The 22,498-nt window shown below is 43.7% G+C and overlaps 1 protein-coding gene across 9 annotated transcripts in view; it reads right to left on the bottom strand.

Annotated features, from left to right (window-relative positions):
• Positions 1 to 6,822: 6,822 nt before the first annotated feature.
• Positions 6,823 to 22,498, bottom strand: part of ctbp1 (C-terminal binding protein 1) — a 263,134-nt gene continuing 247,458 nt past the window's right edge. For 8 of the 9 annotated variants that reach the window (XM_078223242.1, XM_078223212.1, XM_078223268.1 and 5 more), the window contains 3 exons: positions 15,985 to 16,112; positions 12,121 to 12,238; positions 6,829 to 9,239 (listed from right to left, as the gene is read on the bottom strand). In XM_078223242.1, coding sequence (XP_078079368.1) covers positions 9,056 to 9,239; positions 12,121 to 12,238; positions 15,985 to 16,112 — 430 coding nt within the window. In that variant the 3' untranslated portion in view covers positions 6,829 to 9,055. Of the gene's footprint in view, positions 9,240 to 12,120; positions 12,239 to 15,984; positions 16,113 to 22,498 lie in introns of all 9 variants that reach the window. The other variant, XM_078223287.1, reaches the window with a different exon arrangement.

The following is a 22,498-nucleotide window of genomic DNA, read 5'->3' as shown; positions in this document are numbered from 1 at the left end:
GTCCAGTCCCATTAGGATTTTATATGTTTCTCTGAGATCCCCTCTTATTCTTCTAAATTCCAGTGAGTACAAGCCCAGCCGATCCAGTTTCTCTTCATATGTCAGCCCTGCCATTCCAGGAGAGGTTGAACTAGGATTGCAATCATTGGAAAGACGGAGGCTGATAGAGATTTACAAAATAATAAGAGGCATAGACAGGGTGGATAGTCAGAGGTTCTTTCCCAGGGTGGAAATGTCAACTACAGGGGGCACAGGTTCAGGGTGAGAGGGGGAAAGTTTAAGGGAGATGTGCGGGGGAAGAGATTGGTGGGTACCTGGAACATGCTGCCAGAGGAGATGGTGGAAGCAGGTGCATTAGCAACATTTAAGAGGCATCTGGAAGGGTACATAATAGTGAGGGAATAGAGATACGGAGTGAGTAAGGGCAGAAGGTTTTTTTTTAGTTAGACCATCACTATCGGGTCAAAAGGCCTGTTCCTGTGCGTGTACTTTACTTTGTTCTTCGATGTGAAGGCATTGGAGAGAGTGCAGAAAAGATTCACGAGAAAGATTCCAGGGATGAGGAATTTCAGTTATGTAGACAGACTGGAGAAATTGGGACTGTTTTGCTTGGAGGAGAGAGGTTGAGAGGAGATTGAGGTATTCAGAATCATGAGGGGTCTGGACAGTAGATAGATTGGTGGAAGTATCGAGAACCAGATGGCCCAGATTTGCCAAGGTAATTGGCCAAGAAAGCTATGGAGACATGAGGAGAAAGTTTTTCACACAGCGAGTAGCTAGGGTCAGGAATGCACTGCCTGTAAGTGTGGTGGAGGCAGGTTCAATCGCTGCAGTCAAAGGGAATTGGATTAGGATTTGAAAAGGTAGAATGTGCAGGGATCCAAAGAAGTGAGGGAGTGGCACAAAGTGATTTGCTTCTATGGAAAGCTTGCATACACACAGCAGGCCAAAAAGCCTCCTACTGCACTTGTACTGTGAAGCACAAAGAAATCAGAGTTTTATTTTGAGTAAGAGCTTTGAAAGAGCCAGAGGCCAATACCAGAGGACAGGGAACAAGTTGAAATGCTAGCTAGCGTGGGGCCAGGAAGGGACGTTTGCTGATCAGGAGTTTAATGGGAAAGGAATCAAGAAACCCGAACGGTGGACTCCATGGACAAAGTGAGCTCAAAGAGATGGGAAAAAAATGAGAGAGAGATGTAGGTTTCATGGCTTGGGCAAAGGGAAGTGTAACTTGATGCGAAAGAGGGTAGTGGTGAGGCAGCTACCTGGCAACTGAACAGGTGATCTCAGCCTTAGAACCATAGAAAATAGGAGCAGGCGTAGGCCATTCGGCCCCTCGAGTGACAAACAAATCAACGAGCTCTTCGTACAAACTGTTTGAGGTGACAGGTGGGTGGGGGGTGTGAGGAGGGGGGGTTAATGTGGTGGCTGGTAATGATGATCCCAGAGTACCATAGAATCCCTACAGTGCAGAAAGAGGCCATTCATCCCATCAAGTCTGCACTGACTCTTCAAAACAGTATTGTACCTAGGCACACCCCCAACTCGCACATTTACCATGGCCCATCTACCTACCTACACATCTTTGGACAACACTAAGAGGCAATTCAGCGTGGCCAATCCACCTAACCTGCACATCTTTGGACTGTGGGAGGAAACCGGAGCACCCGGAGGAAACCCATCCAGACATGGATCACAGGTAATGTCTTGAGATGGATAGAAAGCTGGTTAGCAGATATGAACTAAAGAGTTGGGTCTTTTTCTGATTGGCAGGCAGTGAGTAGTGTGCTAGGACCCCAACTGTTCACATTATGTATTAATGATTTTGAAGAGGGAACTAAATGTATCATGCATCAATCGCTGAAAGTTAGCTCGCAGGTACAGCATGTAGTAAAGATGACAAATAGTATGATGGCCTCCAATGCAAGAGGATTCGTGTATAGGGATAGGGATGCTTTGCTGCAATTGTATAGGGCGTTGGTGAGGCCACACCTGGAGTATTGTGTGCAGTTTTGGTGTCCTTATCTGAGGAAGGATGTCCTTGCTATAGAGGGAGTACAGCGAAGATTTACCAGGCTGATTCCTGGGATGCCAGGTCTGTCATATGAGGAGAGACTAAGTCAGTTAGGATTGTATTCATTGGAGCTTAGGAGACTGAGAGGGGATCTCATAGAAACTTGTAAAATTCTAACAGGGTTAGACAGGGTAAATTCAGAAAGTATGTTCCCAATGGTGGGGGAGTCCAGAACTAGGGGTCATAGTTTGAGGATAAAGGGTAAATCTTTTAGAACTGAGGTGAGGAGAAATGTCTTCACCCAGAGAATGGTGACAGTGTGGAATTCATTACCACAAAGTAGTTGAGGCCCAAACATTATCTGATTTCAAGAAGAAATTAGATATAGCTCTTGGGGCTAAAGGAATCAAGGTTTATGGGGGGTATGGGGGGGGGGGGGGGGGGGGTGGGGGGAGGGCTTCAGGATATTAAATTTGATGATCAGCCATGATATTATAATGAATGGCGCAGCAGGCTTGAAGGGTCGAATGCTTTTAGTTTCTATGTTTCTATGAAGGTTAACTACACTTGACTTTGTGTGTGCAACTTTTGTCTGACATTTAACACATTATTAATATTTTCCCAGCTGGATAGTTTGCTCATTGTCTCAGCTCGAAGTGATTACCAGGCGTGTAGTACTGATGGTGGCTCAGTGAGGTAATATTCTCATCTCCGCCTCAGTGCAGAAGGCAGGGTTCACATCCCGATGTTAGGACTTGTGCACAAAACCCAGGCTGACCCTCAGTCCAGTACTGAGAGAGTGCTGTACTGACACAAGTGCCAACCCATGGATGAAACCATCAAACTGAGGCCCTCATCTGCCTCCCCAGGAGAGCATTACAGGTTCCATGTCTTTACTTCAAAGAAAAACCAAAGCAGTACCTGCAGGTAGCCTGGTCAATACTTATCCCTCAACTAACATCACTAAGACTATAAGGCCAACATTGTAAAGTCTTTCTGCTGTAGCTGAACCTACACTGTCAAGAGGGAGCAGAAATTGGCCATTTGGCCCATCAACATGTTGCCCACTCATTATCATTTTGCTATTCTTAGGAGCTTGCTTCAAGGGCTTTAAAATAATTTGGAATGTCCTGAGGTTGTGATATCGATTAGACTTCCTTTACATCCCACATAGTCACATCGGTATAAAGAAGTGAAAGATTTTGCATGTAGTCACCCTTCTGTTAGTTTTGATTTGCATCAATAGCATATGTCAATCTGCCCGATTTAGATGCACAAGAATGTCCTGCTTCTTTCACATGTTCATAAATTACTCATAAAGCCAAGGCAGTCTTCAATGGAATGGAAACCTGCCAGAGGCAACAAGGCCTTCTTCACCAAGTGTGTTGATTCAATTACCTCAAGACGAAACGAGCCGTTGTGATGGAGGTTTGCAGCATTGTAAAGCCTTTCATTTCTGCTGTTGTTCAACCTACGCTGTCAAGAGGGAGAGAACCACCTTGTTTTATGTCATTAAACAAACATTTTTACTTCCTTTGTGCGTTTGCAAAAACTGCTGCAAACACACCCCTGGAACTTGTATTTAAGAGCTGATTTTTATAAATTCTGACAATTATTTTGATTTGATTTATTATCGTCACATTAGTATACGGTGAAAAGTATTGTTACTTGCGCACTATACAAAGCATGCTGTTCATAGAGAAGGAGAGAGTGCAGAATATAGCATCACAAAGCTAGGGTGTAGAGAAAGATCAACTTAGTGTGAGGTAGGTCCATTCAAAAGTCTGATGGCAGCTGGGAAGAAGCAGTTCTTGAGTCGGTTGGTATTTTGTATCTTAAGAGTTAGGAGTTTAGTTAAATATAGTAAAAGGAGTAAGAAGATAGGCGGCTTTGGAACCCAAAACAGAATGTCTAGACCCTGTTCCTACTTCATGGCTGACTCTCACTTTCTCATCATATCTTACAGGAGAGCGGCAAATGTTCATATTCAGGACAGGGCAATCCTAGGCACTTTTGGTCAGTTAGTCTAACATAAGGAGTGGACAGGATTTTGGAATCCAAGTACTGTCGAAAGAAAGAAAGAGTCATGCTATCCAAGCTTTTGGTCTTTCACTCCTCAGTTCTGATACGAGAAAGCCAAATTTCAGAGAACAATTATTAAATTTTTTTTTACTACATTCTTCAAGTTACAAAGCCAATGCTCAGAATGGACCAGGCAATCCATTTCTTGCTTGCTCCAAAAACCAATTCAAATTCCAACTGAATCCAATTCATGATCCCAAGAGAGACAAACAAGATCCAAGCCGATAAGATAAGGCATTGCACCCCTTCTTGGGCTTGATCCAAATGTTTGAGCTTAACCAAACGGCCGAGAACAAAAATTTATAATGCATGTGAAAAGGGATGCTGATTGGTTATCAAGTCAGCTGTAATTGGTTGAGACGTTGCCATTGGCAAACGCCACACCCCTTTGAACTATAACTTGTAGAGGTTTCAGAAGCAATATTGCACCCGGTTACTGATGGGTCAAACAGTCTTCCCTAAAGAAATGACAGCATGCAAAATAGATGCAGAGAAGTTATTTTGAATTCAAATCAAATTTTCAAATATGTGAAAGCAACATGACCTAAAGGTTCATGGGAATGAAAGGCAAGTTCAAAACAGATTTGAGGAAACATTATTCTTACACACAGAGGGCAGAATTTTATGGTCCTGCTGAAGTCAATGGACTTTTTAATGGCTCAACTTGCTGCATTTTCTGGCCCTGTCCCACCCCAAAAGGGCTGTAAAATTTCTCCCCTAGAGGCGCAATTGGTTTTGGGCTGTAGTGCAAAACAGGTGATAGTGAATTGTCAGCTCAGAATGAGAATCTGGAGAGGCGTGCAAAGTTACTGTTGCCTGTTTTACATTATCACCCAAATTCACATTAACCCCACACATTCTCTTCCTCACACACTCACTCCAACTCTCCTCCTAGCTCCAGAAACACATTCTCTCAGCTCCACAAGAGTAGCCCTTTGGAGCAATACACTGTGCCACCTAGAAATCATAGAAACCCTACAGTGCAGAAGGAGGCCATTCGGCCCATCGAGTCTACACCGACCACAATCCCACCCAGGCCCTACCCCCACATATTTTACCCACTAATCCCTCTAACCTACGCATCTCAGGACTCTAAGGGGCAATTTTTAACCTGGCCAATCAACCTAACCCGCACATCTTTGGACTGTGGGAGGAAACCGGAGCACCCGGAGGAAGCCCACGCAGACACGAGGAGAATGTGCAAACTCCACACAGACAGTGACCCGAGCCGGGAATCGAACCCAGGACCCTGGAGCTGTGAAGCAGCAGTGCTAACCACTGTGCTACCGTGCCGCCCTTAACCTGGAATTCCCATTAACCTGGAAGTTAATTTTAAAAAGCCTGCTTAAGATTGCTGAGGTGACAACTGGCTCTGCGTTTTTTAAGTCAATGAAAGAACTAATTTTTAAATGTATATTTCTAAGGTATAATCAGCGTGTTTGAAAAGACTTCAGCGTTGGTTCAGCTGGTGCCGAATTCATTCACTGGGAGAAGAGCTCTATGGCGGAAGGAATGATAGGCTAGTCAGAGATTGTGCATAAGTAACGTGATGGGGAAGAGTTGAAGTGTGAGAAGTGGGTTCAAGTGAAGGGTTATTGGCTGTTCTCTTGACAAAATGCTGACAGACTTAAAAAATATTGACAAAGGATTGTCCCCTTATAAATCTGACATAAAAGACTCGACTCTAGAATTTTGACATAGGAAACAAAGTTATTGCACACATTTAAGGTATTATTGATTAATCCTCCTTAGTATTGAACTCCAGAGGGTCAACTTACCCTCCATAAACTTGAGCCTATCCAAATCTTTGCTGCTAATACTCTAACTCACATCAAGCTCTCTTCACCATTTATACTTGTGCTTGCTAGCTTACATTGGCTCTCCCTCTCTAAATCCCTCCAATTTAGAGTTTTCATCTTAGTGTTAAAATTGTCTCCATAACCTTATACTGGACCTTACCAGATGGTGGTATTGCAGCACAGCACCAGGGACTCCGGGTCAATTCCGGCCTCAGGTCACTGTCTGTGTGGAGTCTGCATGTTCTCCCGTGTCTGCGTGAGTTTCCCCGGGTGCTCTAGTTTCCTCCCACAGTCTGAAAGGCCTGCTGGTTAGGTGCATTGGCTATGCTAAATTCTCCCCGAGTGTACCCGAACAGGCACCGGAGTGTTGCGACTAGGGGATTTTCACAGTAGCTTCATTGAAGTGTTAATGTAAGCTTACTTGTGACAATAAATAAACTTTAAAACTATCTCTCTAACCTCCTCCAGCCGCTACACCCTCCCTACCTCTGTAACCTCCTCCAGCCGCTACAACCCTCCCTACCTCTCCAAACACCTTCAGCCCCTAAAACTTTCCAAAAACTTTGTGCTCCTCCAACTCTGGCATTTTGTGCATTCCCCACTCTCTTTTCTATCTGACTCTGCATCAGTCAAGAACCTTGTTTCTTCTCTAAAAGTTATGCAACTACAAATTGTTTTTCAGGTGAAGCAACTTCAAAAGATGGGAGCCATTACACACTTGACTGTTACTAATTCAAAATAAGGTTAGAATGTGTATTATTTATTGTTAGCTAATAAGGCTCATGGACCTTTCAGGGGCAGAGAAATAGTGTTATTTGGAAATATAAGGTTTTTGATACAGTAGATGGGGAGAAATTATATTCCACTGGCAGAAGGGTTAGAACTCAGAGGACACAGATTTTTAAGAATTTGAGCCAGACACGAGATGAGCATTTCTTTTACACAGCCGGTTACAATCTTGATTTGATTTATTGTTACATGTATTATACAGTGAAAAGTATTGTTTCTTGTACACTATACAGCCAAAGCAGACCATACATAGGGAAGAAAAGGAGTTCAGAATGCAGTGTTGCCGTCATAGCTAGGGTATGGAGAAAGATCAACTTAATGCAAGGCAAGTCCATTCAAAAGTCTGATGGCAGCAGGGAAGCTGTTCTCGAGTCGGTTGGTATGTGTCCTTAAACTTTTGTATCTTTTCCCGATGGAAGAAGGTGGAAGAGAGCATATCCGGGGTGCATGGGGTCCTTGATAATGCTGGCTGATTTTCTGAGGCAGTGGGAAGTGTAGACAGTGTCAATGGATGGGAGGCTGGTTTTAGTGACGGACAGCGCTTCGTTCACGACCCTTTGTAGTTTGTGATCTTGGACAGAGCAGGAGCCATACCAAGCTGTGATACAACCAGAAAGAATGTTTTCTATGAACATATGTAACAACCCACCCTCTACAGCATTCTGCGGTAAAATATTTCAGATTCTCTACCCTCAGAGAAATTCCTCCTCATCTGTCTTATTGAGATCTGTCTTATTGTCCCTTATTGAGATTATGCCCTCTAGTCCTAAATTCTCCCAGAAGAGGACACAATCTCTCAGCATCTGCCCTGTCAAGCCATCTGAGAATCCCATATGGAAAAGCTTTAGGGATGTCCTCAAAGCATCCGTGAAGAGGTCAAACATCTCCCCGACCCATTGAGCTGGAGTGCAAGCAAATCTCCGAACCTGAAGGACTGCCAAAGAGAGAGAGCGAACGAAAATAGTGTTATCCAATTTGAATTTATACAAGATTTATTTTATTTTGCAAGTTACTTCAGCTAGGAATGCACAGTGCAGCATATGTATAGTACAGTATTTTAACTCGCACGCTGTCTTTTTTTTCAGGTGACAAATGTCTGATGGAACTTAACTCCAGCTTTAACACAATGTCATGGGAAACGATAAAAGTCACAAAGTTGATTCAATTAAAGCAGCGATTTCCAGGAGCACAACTTATAGTTGTAATAATGTGGTTAAATCATCGAATGTTTGCAGCATTCAGTGCTTCATGTTCATGCCAGCTCTTAGATCTACTCAGCGAATCCCACTTCCCGTCTTTTCCCTGCAAGTCTTTTCTCTTCAGAAAGAGCCAATCTGCCACCCATTTATACCCGGCTCCCTCCTTGAAACACTGTCACGTGTTTTCTACAAATTTAATTGCAAGTTGTTTATGGTACATTAATCCTGCCTTTAAGTGAATTAAGAAACATCCCAAATATCTTGCGTTAGGCGAAATTAGTGAAACATGTGCCACACCGACATTTTCTGTCTTTTTGTTTTATTTCTTTAAAATAATTCATACAAATGGTTACAGTCACAAAACATGATTATTCCAACAAAAATATTGCTAGCCTACCACATTAACAGGAATCGATGTAGGCAAAGAAATGCTGCTACTTTCCAGTAGTCTAGTGCCGGTACGCATACCACCAATGATATACATTTAAAATGATGACAGTAAGCATAGTGCTGCTTCAGATGAAACTTTGTTTTCAAAATCTCTTTGCAACATTCTCCTCAGGCCCCAGTAAAGTAATGGGAATTCATGCCAGAAATAAAACAATGAATCAAGAAGAGAGTGTTGATCTTACTAGCTGGTGCTAAAAAAAAGACAAGCAGTTACAAAACAATGCACTGCATGGCATATAACACAAAATAGGTGGGAATTTTCCTTTGTTTCCTGAGACGTCTGAAAACTGCCTCTTTTTGGGCGTGGATTTTAATGTATAAAAGAAAGATTGTTTTCTTTTCAAAAAATCAGTTTTACTGAATATCTCTCTTGGTTTCTGTTTCACAGCTAAGCGAACAAACCCTTTTAAGTTCTAAAACTGTACACAGACATAGTACATTCATGATAGAATTAACTACTAGAACTTTTCTTGCTCACAGGGAACCCATAAGACACAGAAACAGTTAATCAGTCCACTGGATAGGGACACGCTACAATTTAACGGAGGAACAAAGTTACCAAATTTCTTCTTCTCTCCCTCATCTTTATTTGAAGTTGGACCAGTTTCTAAGATCAGTTTTTTTCCCCATAGTCCATTGTTCACCATGATTCAGATTTTTTTTTGTTTATCTGAATTTATGTGGATGGTGAAGATCTCGGTTCAGGAATGCAGTCCTTCTGGCTACAATTGGTCACCAGTGTGATCTCTGTCAGATTCCGGTTTGATCGTTTGCCCTGGGGAGGGGGCATGTGGTGGATGAGCTACTGTGGAAAGGCTGTGCGACAACGGCACAGCACTGGGAACTATTCCTTCTACTGTTGGTGGAAGTCCACTGGGAGCCACTCCAACAACACCCGGTGGATACCTGGTGGAGATTAAAATCAATGAGTTAGAATTACAGTCCATATTAACCACACATAAGGACGCAAATAAATTAGAGGTTATGAGAATGGAAACAGGCAAACCTCAAATTAACCAGTAGATACAGTAAATGTTTACTTGGTTCATGACATAGCTGAACATGATTAGGACAGTTCCACAGACTGTTGCTCATGGAACCCGTTTCCTCTTTTACTAACTTTATTCCTTTACTCCTCCTTGTCCAGTCTTTTCCTAACTACATCCACAACTCTTCCGATGTCTTCCACTTCTCTACCTGGCCCCCGACTTTTTTCTTTGCATTATGAGTGTCCAAACCCTCTACAGCAGATGACACCAAGATGGGTGGCATAGTGGACAGTGAAGAAAGTTATCTCCAATTTACAACGGGATCTTGATCAATTGGGTCAGTGGGCTGACGAATGGCAGATGGAGTTTAATTTAGACAAATGCGAGGTGATGCATTTTGGTAGATTGAACCAGGGCAGGACTTACTCAGTTAATGGTAGGGCATTGGGGAGAGTTACAGAGCAAAGAGATCTAGGGGTACATGTTCATAGCTCCTTGAAAAAGTGGAGTCACAGGTGGACAGAGTGGTGAAGAAGGCATTTGGCATGCTTGGTTTCATCGGTAAGAACATTGAATACAGGAGTTGGGACGTCTTGTTGAAGTTGTACAAGACATTGGTAAGACCACACTTGGAATACTGTGTGCAATTCTGGTCACCCTATTATAGAAAGGATATTATTAAACTAGAAAGAGTGCAGAAAAGATTTACTAGGATGCTACTGGGGCTTGATGGATTGAGTTATAAGGAGAGGCTGGATAGACTGGGACTTTTTTCTCTGGAGCGTAGGAGGCTGAGGGGTGACCTTATAGAGGTCTATAAAATAATGAGGGGCATAGATCAGCTAGAAAGTCAATATCTTTTCCCAAAGGTAGGGGAGTCTAAAACGAGAGGGCATAGGTTTTAGTTGAGAGGAGAGAGATACAAAAGTGCCCAGAGGGGCAATTGTTTCACACAGAGGGTGGTGAGTGTCTGGAACAAGCTGCCAGAGGTAGTAGTAGAGGCGGGTACAATTTTATATTTTAAAAAGCATTTAGATAGTTACATGGGTACGATGGGTATAGAGGGACATGGGCCAAATGCGGGCAATTGGGATGAGCTTTGGGCTTTTAAAAAGAAAAGGGTGGCATGGACAAGTTGGACCGAAGGGCCTGTTTCCATGCTGTAAACCTCTATGACTCTATGACCTCCAGTGCCCACCAAGGTGGCCTGAGAACTCTGGTTCAACCAGGCCCGATCCATCTGGCTAAAGTTGTCCTCACCTTGGACAACTTTTCCTTTAATTCCATTTGTTTCCTCAAAAAGGTCCAACTATGTCTGCCTCTTCCCCTGGTATGTGGGGACATTCTTTCTTCCAGTTCTACTCAGATCCACTCCCTCATCTCTTTTTCCAATATACGGTAGACTCCATCAGTACAGTTTCCAGCTATCGCCCCAATCAGGGAAGTTTCAGTGAATTTGCTTTCAGGTATGCGGATTGTAAAATGTGCAGCTCCATTCACAATTCTTCTAAAGCAGCTTACAAAGTAGGGGCTGAATTTGATGGGATTTGCAGATTTGGGGGTGGGAAGCACAAGGTGATGGAAAATGGCGAGGGAAGGAGGGGAATAGAGTGCCAGTGATAGAGGCTGGCTATTCTCCCAAAGCCTCACCGCTAGCAACAAAATTCACGTCAAGAGTGTGATGGAATAGTTATAATCATTTGCAACTACACCCAAGCTTAGGGCCATGGTAGACAAAGTAATTCCAATAATAGGTGACCCTTCCAATATCTAAGCCCTAGTGATTGTGGCTGTAGTCAGTATTATATGGATGTACTGCAGCAAAGTTACTTAAACAATAATACATTACTTCAGCAGCATCCATTTCCCCTGCAATGTTACGGGAACACCATCAATTCCAGGGTCCCTTTCAAGTCAAACATTCTGACAAACGTATATTTCTCTTCCTTCATAGCTGTTGGGTCAATTTCTTGGAATTCCCAACCCAGCACTATTATGGGAACACCATCAGTCTGCAGACTGTTGTGGTTCACGGAGAACATCTGCCACCCCCTTCTCAGGAAAATGGGGAAAGGCCATTCCATTGTCACCCCCAGTTCAGGAACAAACAAAAGAAGAATCCAACGAAAACAGTTTAACTGATTATATCACCTAATTACAGCTTTTGGGACTTGATTACACAAGAACAGTATTGCAGTTGAAGGGTAATTCATTGTGTGAAATGTTTTGAGCAGATTCTTGTGTTAAGATGCTATACGTACAGAAATTCTTTTTTTCATTTATTCTTTCATGTGATGTGGGCATCGCTAGCAAGGCCAGCCTTTGTTGCCCATCTTTAATTGCTCTTGAAGGAAGTGGCAGTTAAGAGTCAACCACATTGTTGAGGATCTGGTGTCACATATCGGCCAAACCAGGTAGGAAGGCAGATTTCCCCCCTTTATCTTCATTGCAAAACATCTTCATTGTGAAACCCAGTGGGTCTCATCTTGCTGATAGCAGGTCCCAACAGAGGCTGAGGATGAGGAATTCCTGCTCTATGGTGTCCTTGCTCCGGAATCTTCCCCCTCATTGTCATTTCCTTTGTTATGGGTGGAACCTCAATCAGTTGGAGTCTTTTGAACCTCTGGCAACTTTTACGGTTCCTTTTACTGATGTCGCTAGCCCACAAAATAACTGATTTATTGAATTCAATTTGACAACTTGCCATAATCGGATTTGAACCCAATATCACAACCCCTGCGTTAACAGTTGATGGCAAATATCATATTCTTCAACCTTGCATTTCCTACAGTACTTACCTGTAAGCAGCACCATTTAGTTCTGGGTGAACTACTGTAGGGTCCATTCCAGCCCAGTGAGTAGCTGCAGTCAGGTAATCTTTATTAATACAATTTTTCAGGTTATCTGGGATGCGACCTAAAGGAAATGCAGAAAATGCGTTTAATTAACTGGTTCACCCCACAACATAACAAAATGTGCAACTGAAGTAAAACTGAGCACAAGAACTCGAAAAACAAACCACCTCAGGGATGGGCAATAAAGGCTGGCCTAGCCAGCAGCAGTCAAATCCCGTGAATTAGTTTTAAAAATTCATACTCAGCATTTGCTTCGTGTACAACTTGCAAATAACATTTTTTTTCCTCTCTTTGATTTGATTTATTATTGTCACATGTATTAACATAGTGAAAACTATTGTTTCTCGTGTGCTATAGAGACAAAACATACTATTCATAGAGAACAAAACAAGAGTGCAGAACGTAGTGTTACAGTCATAGCTAGGGTGTAGAGAAAGATCAACTTAATGCAAGGTAGGTCCATTTAGAAGTCTGACAGCAGCAGGGAAAGAGCTGTTCTCGAGTCGGTTGGTACGTGGCCTCAGACTTTTGTATCTTTTTTCCAAAGGAAAAAGGTGGAAGAGAGAATGTCCGGGTGCGTGGGGTCCTTAATTATGCTGGTTGCTTTGCCGAGGCAGCGGGAAACGTAGACAGAGTCAATGGATGGGAGGCTGGTTTGAGTGATGGATTGGGCTACATTCACGACCTTTTGTAGTTCCTTGTGGTCTTGGGCAGAGCAGGAGCCATACCAGGAGTGATACAACCAGAAAGAATGCTTTCTATGGTGCATCTGTAAAAGATGAGAGTCGTAGCTGACATGCCAAATTTCCTTATTCTTCTGAGAAAGTAGAGGCGTTGGTGGGCTTTCTTAACTATAGTGTCACATGGGGGGACCAGGATAGGTTGTTAGTGATCTGGACACCTAAAAACTTGAAGCTCTTGACCCTTTCTACTTTGTCCCCATTGACGTAGACAGGGGCATGTTCTCCTTTACGCTTCCTGAAGTCGATGACAATCTCCTTCGTTTTGTTGACATTGAGGGAGAGATGATTGTTGCCACACCAGTTCACCAGATTCTCTATCTCATTCCTGGACTCCGTCTCGTCATTGTTTGAGATCCGACCCACTACGGTGGTGTCGTCAGCAAACTTGAAAATCGAATTGGAGGGGAATATGGCCACACAGTCGTAGGTGTATAAGGAGTATAGTAGGGGGCTGGGAACACAGCCTTGTGGGGCACTGGTGTTGAGGATGATCTTGGAGGTGTTGTTGTTGCCTATCCTTACTGATTGTTGTCTGAGAATTAGGAAGTTCAGGATCCAGTCGCAGGAGGAGGTGCCGAGGCCCAGGCCACGGAGTTTGGAGATGAGTTTTGTGGGAATAATAGTGTTGAAGGCTGAGCTGTAGTCAATAAATTGGAGTCTGACATAGGTGTCCTTGTTATCCAGTTGTTCCAGGGTTGAGTGCAGGGCCAGGGAAATGGTGTCTGCTGTGGACTTTTTGCGGCAGTAGGTAAACTGTAGTGGATCCAGGTTGTCCGGGAGACTGGAATTGATTCGTGCCATGACTAACCTTTCGAAGCACTTCATAATGATGGACGTCTAGAGCCACCAGCCGATTGTCATTAAGGCACACTGCTTGGTTTTTCTTAGGTACCGGGATGGTGGTCATCTTCTTGAAGCAGATAGGGACCTCAGATTGTTGTAAAGATGGTTGAAGATGTCTGTGAATACCTCCACCAGCTGATCTGCGCAGAATCTGAGTGCATGTCCAGGTACCCCATCGGGGCCAGTTGCTTTCCGTGGGTTGACCTTCAAGAAAGCTGCTCTGACATCTGCAATGGCGACCCCAGATACAGGTTCAGCCAGGGCTTCCAGGGTGGAGAGCATGCTCTCGCTGACCTCTTGCTCAAAATGAGCGTATGATGCATTGAGCTCATCAGGGAGGGGTGCATTGGAGCCAGTGATTTTACATGCCTTCATCTTGTAGCCTGTTATGTCTTGCAGACCTTGCCATAGTTGGCGGGGGGGTCGGTGTGGCTAGCCTGGGACTCTAGCTTGGTCCGGTACTGTCTTTTGGCATCTTTGATGGATCTCCTTAGATTGTATCTGGCTTTCGTGTATAGGTCAGTGTCGCCTGACTTGAACTTCAGCAGCAGTGGATATCCCTGTTCATCCATGGTTTCCGGTTGGGGAACACACCGATTTGCTTCTTTGGCACACAGTCTTCTACACACTTACTAATGAAGTCAGTTACTGTAGTGGCGTACTCGTTCAGGCTGGCCGCAGAGTTTTTAAATACTGACCAGTCCATTGACTCCAAGCAGCTCCTTAGGAGATCATCTGATTCCTCAGACCAACATTGCACGACTCTCTTTGATGGATTCTCCTGCTTCAGTTTTTGCTTGTAAGCTGGGAGCAGGAGCACAGCCTTGTGGTCTGATTTGCCAAAGTGTGGGCGGGCAATAGAGGGTAGGCATGCTTGATATCTGTGTAGCAGTGGTCTAGGGTGTTTAGGCTTCTAGTGGAGCAGGAGACGTGTTGGTGGTAACTTGGTAGTATGTCTTGAGCTTGGCCTGATTGAAGTCCCCGGCCTCGGGATGTTTCGTCTCAAGGCTATTCGTAGTGGTGTATATTTCGTCCAGCGCGATCTTCACGTCTGCATGGGGTGGGATGTAAACTGCTATCAGGATAATGGAGGTGAACTCCCGTGGAAGGTAGTAGGGGTGGCATTTTAGCGTCAGGTATTCTAGGTCTGGGGAACAGAAAGTTGTGATGTGGAGAAAGTTGCCAGTGATGCTACATCTAGGCGCCATGAAGTGTTGATTAGGAAGCAGACCCCATCTCCCCTAGCCTTGCCTGAGGCCGCTGTATGATCCATTCGATGGATTGAGAAGCCCTCTGGTAGGGCACTGTCCGGTGAAGCAGCAGTGAGCCACGTCGCCATGAAACAGAATACACAGCAGTCCCTCAGTTCTCTTTGGAAAGTGAGCATTACTCTTTGTGTGTTTGCATAAACAAGAGAATGACAATATTTGGAGCTATGATAAGTGTCCGAAGACACCCAGGAGAAAATGACAAGACAGAAAACCGAGATTAGTGAATGTATGCATGCTTTCTTCACTTTGCACTTTTAAACATTTGAAAAAGAAAAAATTAAACAGGCCAAGGGAAATGGCAAATAAAAAGGGCTAAAGTACATCTGCAAAATACTGCAGATCAGAAATAAAAACAGAAAATGCTGGAAAAACTGCTAAACGGGTTTAGCAGCATCAGTGGAGAGAGAAACAAAGTTAACATTTCAAGTCCAATATGACTCTTATTTTGGACTGAAGAGTTAGCTGATTCAAAGAGATGCTCAGTATTTTTTTAATCATAGAATCCCTACAGCACAGAAGGAGGCCATTCGGCCCATCGAGCTTGCACCGACAACAATCCCACCCTATCCCTGTAGCCCCACATATTTACCCTGCTAATCCCCCTGAAACTAGGGTCAATTTACCCTAACTTACCAATTTACCAATCAAGCCTAACCCACACATCTTTTGAATCCATATATTTTGAACCATTTGTAGGCCTTTCACACAAACTAAAGTTATATTGCATTATTTGCTGTAAAGGCTACATTGCCTTCAGATTGCATTGATAGAAAGGAAAAACTCTTGGGAGTAGGTTTTAACTTTGTGTGGCCACATACACAAGTGATAGCGAACCTCTCCTGAAGTCAATGGAAATAAAAGTCAAGAGAGTTGCAGAACGAGTTGCTGATTCACCATCACCCACATTACACTGTCGCACAACGGTTTAGACCCAGTTTACAACAGCTTACCTGTTATAGCTCTCCGTATTTCTTGGGCTGCCTCTTCTCTCATCTCAATTGAAGCTTGTTCACTGTACCAGGCAGCATGCGGCGTACAGATTAGGTTTGGAGCATCTTTTAAAGGGCCTTGACTAAAACTGTGTACAAGGGTATATATTTTTTAAATTAATATCTAATCAATCTGACCAAAAATAAAGGCAGTAAAGATGTACCATTGTGTTCAATTGCATTCACCTTTTTTGTGTATATAACTAATAGTTACAACTTTAGGTCAATAATGCTACCAATGGTCATCTATCAATATATCAATACAAATGTTTAGTCCATGTAATAGTAATATTTTTATGACTGAGACATTGCATGATTATAGTGAGTCTCTAATTGGCCTATATTAACCATGTGAGACAATAACCATTGTGGCCATTACAGTGCCTCATCCACAACTCTAGATGCCGAACTTTTACTTTTCTTGGGATAAATTTGCACTCCTGCAGGTTTTGGTTGGGTAGTGGGCTGAGACGAGTGAAAAATGCACTGGAAAGCCTAAGTTTGAGGCCTGAGTTTGTTTCAAGTTGCAGATCTCCTCAGCATGCCATGAGTCAGGTGTCTGCCTGAAGTGGGTGCAAGCGAGTGCTGCCAAGTGTACGACTCCGACTGCCCACCTCTTGGTGGGCAGGAGGCTGGCTTCTGAGATTCTTAGTCTAGATGAAGGTCTGCTACTGTCCACTTAACTACCTGAAGGTCAGATGATACAGTGGGCCTCTCTCCTCAGAGACAGTGCGGGTGTCTTGCTGCTTTTTCAGGCAGCGAGCAGAGACCTGCTGGGAATGGAAAGTTCCACCCACGAAGAGTAATAGCCAAAAGGCGCAGATTGAGTGAGACAGCAAAACAAGAAATGGATAAGCACTTGTGATACAGGGGGGAAGCAGGAATAGCACTTATTCCTGTGGGCTTCCTAATCTTTTGATGCAGCTTCTCATTTTGCACACATAAATAAGCTATAGTAGTGGTATCAGACCCCGGTTATTAGTTTTTTGCCTAATTTTTTTTCTTAGCTTCCAACCTTCCCCTTTAGGTTTTGATCCCATGTAAACTTGCTAGATAGCCAGATGGCAAAGAATAATACTAAGACAATCTTTACTCAGTCTTACATTTATTTACACAGCTAATCTACCATACCACAATTTCAATTAGTACCTCATTATATTCTTGGAATTTTTCAAATAAAAAAAAGGTCAAATTAAAAGTTAACAAAGTCATTTAAAGTAATAGCCCCTAAGGGGCACTCTACGAAGGAAAAAGTACAAAAGAATTTTAGCAAATGAAATTAAAATGTTATTTTGGAGGTCAATGAAGCACTCCAGCTCTTGTGGTGCCCACTAACCGCAGAAGGCCTCAGGCATGCCAGTGCACTTTCATGCCAAGGATACCCCCCCTCCACTACCACCTGGACTTGTAAATGGCCAGCTTGACCAGGCCCAGGAGTAGGCCTGCAAGAAAATCCTCCTCCCTGCCTGCCTCCCAAGCACCACATGGCCAAAGGTCAGGGACTGAAGCACAGCCAAAACCAGAGGAGCAACTCCTAAAAAAAAACTAAAACCACAATGTAGTAAGTGCTTTTTTATAAGTGCTGAAGTGATACCCTAGTTAATGCTCACCACCTGCATACAATTAAACGTGATGTATGTACAATTAACATTAACTTCCAGAATTCTGAATCTGGAAAACACAAGTATTTAACTAACTGCATCACGGTGAAACATTTTGACCTCAAAGTTGTGGACTCAAAGACCGATATGAGTGATCCCCCTGTGAAATTCATCAAATTCTGAGACACAAACTCAATGCAAGTGAAATATACAGAACACTGTGCTTCACACCTCAACTGTTGGTGAGCAGTAGCAAGTGAGAAGTTGAAAGAAATCAAACTGTGCCGTCATCACCAGCAGGTAAGTGATTGGCTGGTGACTGCTAAGTAGTTTTTTTCTTTCTTGGCATTGCAGTTGTTAAGTTAACTTAAGGGTTAAGTCATGGCAGGAGATCCCAGACCCGTGTTATGCTCCTCTTGTGCGATGTGGGAATTCAGGTACACTTCCAGTGTCCCTGTCTCCTTCATGTGCAGGAAGTGTGTTCAACTGCAGCTCCTGTTAAACTGCTTGACGACGCTGGAGCTGCGGGTGGATTCACTTTGGAGCATCCGCGATGCAGAGGAAGTCGTGGAAAGTACGTTCAGTGAGTTGGTCACACCGCAGATAAAAATTACTGAGGGGGATAGGGAAAGGGTGACCACCAGCCAGAGGAAGAGTAGGAAGGCACTGCAGGGGTCCCCTACAGTTATTTCCTTCCAAAACAGATAGGACATTTTGGATACTGTTGGGGGAGATGGCTCACCAGGAGAAGGTGGCAGCAGCCAGGTTGATGGCACCATGACTGACTCTGCTACACAGCAGGTCAGGAAAAAGTGTGGCAGAGCTATAGTGATAGGAGATTCAATTGTAAGGGGAATAGACAAGCGTTTGGTCTAGTTGGACCAAGGAGCGGCACAGGCTTGGAGGGCCCAAGGGCCTGTTTCCTGTGCTATACTGTTCTTTGTTCTTTGTTTCTGCAGACGCAAACAAGACTCCAGAATGGTATGTTGCCTCCCTGATGCAAGGGTCAAGGATGCTTCGGAGTGGCTGCAGGGCATTCTGGAAGGGGGGGTGGGGAAAAGAGGTGAACAGCCAGTTGTCGTGGTGCATATAGATACCAATGATATAGGTAAAAAACAGGATGTGGTCATACAAGCTGAATTTAGGGAGTTAGGAGTTAAACTAAAAAGTAGGATCTCAAAGGTAGTTATCTCAGTATTGCTACCAGTGCCATGTGCTAGTCAGAGTAGGAATGTCAGGATAGCCAAGATGAAAACAAGGGTTGAGGGATAGTGCAAGTGGGAGGAATTCAAATTCCTGGGACATTGGAACTTGTTTCCATGCTCTAAACCTCTATGACTCTATAACTGGTTCTGGGGGAGGTGGGACCAGTACAAATCTGCACCTGGGCATGACTGGAACTAATGTCCTGGGGGAGTGTTTGCTAATGCTGTTGGGGAGGGTTTAAACTAATGTAGTAAGAAGTTTAACAACACCAGGTTAAAGTCCAACAAGTTTATTTGGTAGCAAAAGCCACACAAGCTTTCGAAGCTCTAAGCCCCTTCTTCAGGTGAGTGGGAATTCTGTTCACAAACAGAGCTTATAAAGACACAGACTCAATTTACATGAATAATGGTTGGAATGCGAATACTTACAACTAATCAAGTCTTTAAGAAACAAAACAATGGGAGTGGAGAGAGCATCAAGACAGGCTAAAAAGATGTGTATTCTCTCCAGACAAGACAGCCAGTGAAACTCTGCAGGTCCACGCAACTGTGGGAGTTACAAATAGTGTGACATGAACCCAATATCCCGGTTGAGGCCGTCCTCGTGTGTGCGGAACTTGGCTATCAGTTTCTGCTCAGCGACTCTGCGCTGTCGTGTGTCACGAAGGCCGCCTTGGAGAACGCTTACCCGAATATCAGAGGCCGAATGCCCGTGACCGAATGCGTGTCCGCACAGTTTTTTTTTTAACTGATCGGTGCAACATCGTGGGCCGAAGGGCCTGTTCTGCGCTGTAATGTTCTATGTTCTATGTTCTATGTCTTGTCTGGAGAGAATACACATCTTTTTAGCCTGTCTTGATGCTCTCTCCACTCACATTGTTTTGTTTCTTAAAGACTTGATTAGTTGTAAGTATTCGCATTCCAACCATTATTCATGTAAATTGAGTCTGTGTCTTTATAAGCTCTGTTTGTGAACAGAATTCCCACTCACCTGAAGAAGGGGCTTAGAGCTTCGAAAGCTTGTGTGGCTTTTGCTACCAAATAAACTTGTTGGACTTTAACCTGGTGTTGTTAAACTTCTTACTGTGTTTACCCCAGTCCAACACCGGCATCTCCACATTTAAACTAATGTAGCAGGGCAATGGGAATCGATGCAGGAAGTCAGAGGGAAGTAAAGTGGGGACAGGAACAAAAGGCAGTAAGGGGAAAAGTAGAAGGCAGAGAAACCAAAGACAAAAATCAAAATGGGCCATATATCATAATAAATGCCAAAAATACAAGCCTGAGAAGCATTTGTAATAAGGTGAATGAATTACCTGCGCAGTCATTAATGGATAAGATGTAATTGGGATCACAGAGACTTGGCTCCAGGGTGACCAGGGATGGGAACTCACCATCCAGGGATATTCAATATTCAGGAAAGATAGACGGAAAGGAAAGGGGGAGGATGGGGTAGAGTTGCCGATTAAAGAGGAGTTTAATGCGATAGTATTGCTGCACGGTGATATATCATTGCTACAGTTAATGTGGCACGGTGGCACAATGGTTAGCACTGCTGCCTCACAGTGCTGGGGACCCGGGTTTGATTCCCGGCTTGGGTCACTGTCTGTGTTGAGTTTGTACGTTCTCCCCGTGGGTTTCCTCCGGGTGCTCCGGTTTCCTCCCACATTCTGAAAGACGTGTTGGTTAGTTACATTGACCCGGACAGACGCCGGAATGTGGCGACTAGGGGAATTTCACAGTAACTTCATTGCAGCGTTAATGTAAGCCTTACTTGTGACTAATAAATCAACTTTAACTTTAGTAGGAAAGGACATTAGCCTGGATGATGTGGAATCTGTATGGGTGGAATTGCGGAATGCCAGAGGACAAAAAACACTAGTGGGAGTTGTGTACAGACCACCAAACAGTAGTAGTGAGGTTGGGGATGGCAGGAAATTAGAGATGTGTGCTATAAGGGTAGAGCAGTTATCATGGATGACTTTAATTTGCACATTGATTGGGCTCACTAAACTGGCAGCAATGTGATGGAGGAGGATTTCTTAGAATATATAAGGGATAGTTTTCTCGACCAGTTTATCGGGGAACCAAGTAGAGAGCAGACCATTCTAGACTGGGTATTGTGTAATGAGGATTAATTAGCAACCTTGCTGTGCGAGATCCTTTGGGGAAGAGTCACCATAATTTGGTAGAATTCTTCATTAAGATGGAGAGTGACACAATTAAGTCTGAGACTAGGGTCCAGAACTTGAGGAAAGCTAACTTTGATGGCATGAGACATGCATTGGCTAGGATAAACTGGCAAAGGATACTTAAGGAGTTGACAGTGGATAGGCAATGCGAGACATTTAAAGAACACATTGATGAACTTCAACAACTGTACATCCCTGTCTGGCGCAAGAGTAAAACGGGGAAGATGGCTCATCCATGGCTAACAAGGGAAATCAGGGATAGTGTTAAAGCCAAAGAGGAGGGACTTTCATACCTATCTCTTCTCAGATTCTCTGATCTGAGAGGCACCCCTTACATTTGGTCTTCTGCCATGGAGAAACTTTGAGTATTATGACAGGACTCACTTCAAAAACACGTTATGATGCTTGTAATTTTATCAATGCGTGAGTGTTCAAGATTTCCGTGGGTAGAGTTTACATGCAATGCTGATGGAGTGGACTCAGCAAAGCAGAGGAAGATTGCCGCCCACAACAACAAAACATGGTTTCTTCTAGCTTCTCTTCACCATTCACCGAGTATATCTGTTATTCCCTTCTTCCGATGTGAAGCATCTTACACTTACTGAATTTGTAAAGTTTTGCCCAGGTTGTTCTGCAGCTCCTTGCTTGCTGCCTGAGATTTCATTCCTTTCCTCCCTCCCACCAATTTCATCTGTTAATATGACCAACTTGGGTTTCTGATTCATAGTCATTCATGTGGATTCAAAACAGCAGAGGCAACAATTACAAGAACAGGGTGCATCTCCCCAGTTGCTCATTGTCCCATGTTTCTTCACATACCGTGTGGAGATGCCGGCGTTGGACTGGGGTGAACACAGTAAGAAGTCTCACAACACCAGGTTAAAGTCCAACAGGTTTATTTGGTAGCAAATACCATAAGCTTTCGGAGGACTGCTCCTTCGTCAGATGGAGTGGAAATGTGCTCTCAAACAGTGCAAACAGACAAAATCAAGTTGCAGAATACTGATTAGAATGCGAATCCTACAGCCAGCCAGGTCTTAAAGGTACAGACAATGTGGGAGGAGGGAACATTAAACATAGGTTAAAGAGATGTGTATTGTCTCCAGACAGAACAGCTCGTGAGATTCTGCAAGCCCAGGAGGCAAGCTGTGGGGGTTACTGATAATGTGACATAAATCCAACATCTCTTTAACCTGTGTTTAATGTTCCCTCCACCCACATTGTCTGTATCTTTAAGACCTGGCTGGCTGTAGGATTCGCATTCTAATCAGTATTCTGCAACTTGATTTTGTCTGTTTGCACTGTTTGAGAGCACATTCCCACACCATCTGACGAAGGAGCAGTGCTCCGAAAGCTTATGGTATTTGCTACCAAATAAACCTGTTGGACTTTAACCTGGTGTTGTGAGACTTCTTACTGTCTTCACATACCTCCAGGTTTTACCTCAGACAGCTGCCTACTTGTTTAAAGAGCCCAC

This window comes from Mustelus asterias, chromosome 1 (assembly GCF_964213995.1).
Source record: "Mustelus asterias chromosome 1, sMusAst1.hap1.1, whole genome shotgun sequence".
Classification (NCBI taxonomy): domain Eukaryota; kingdom Metazoa; phylum Chordata; class Chondrichthyes; order Carcharhiniformes; family Triakidae; genus Mustelus; species Mustelus asterias.
The sequence above is the reverse complement of the archived record's forward strand: the minus strand, read 5'-3'. Positions and strand labels throughout refer to the sequence as shown.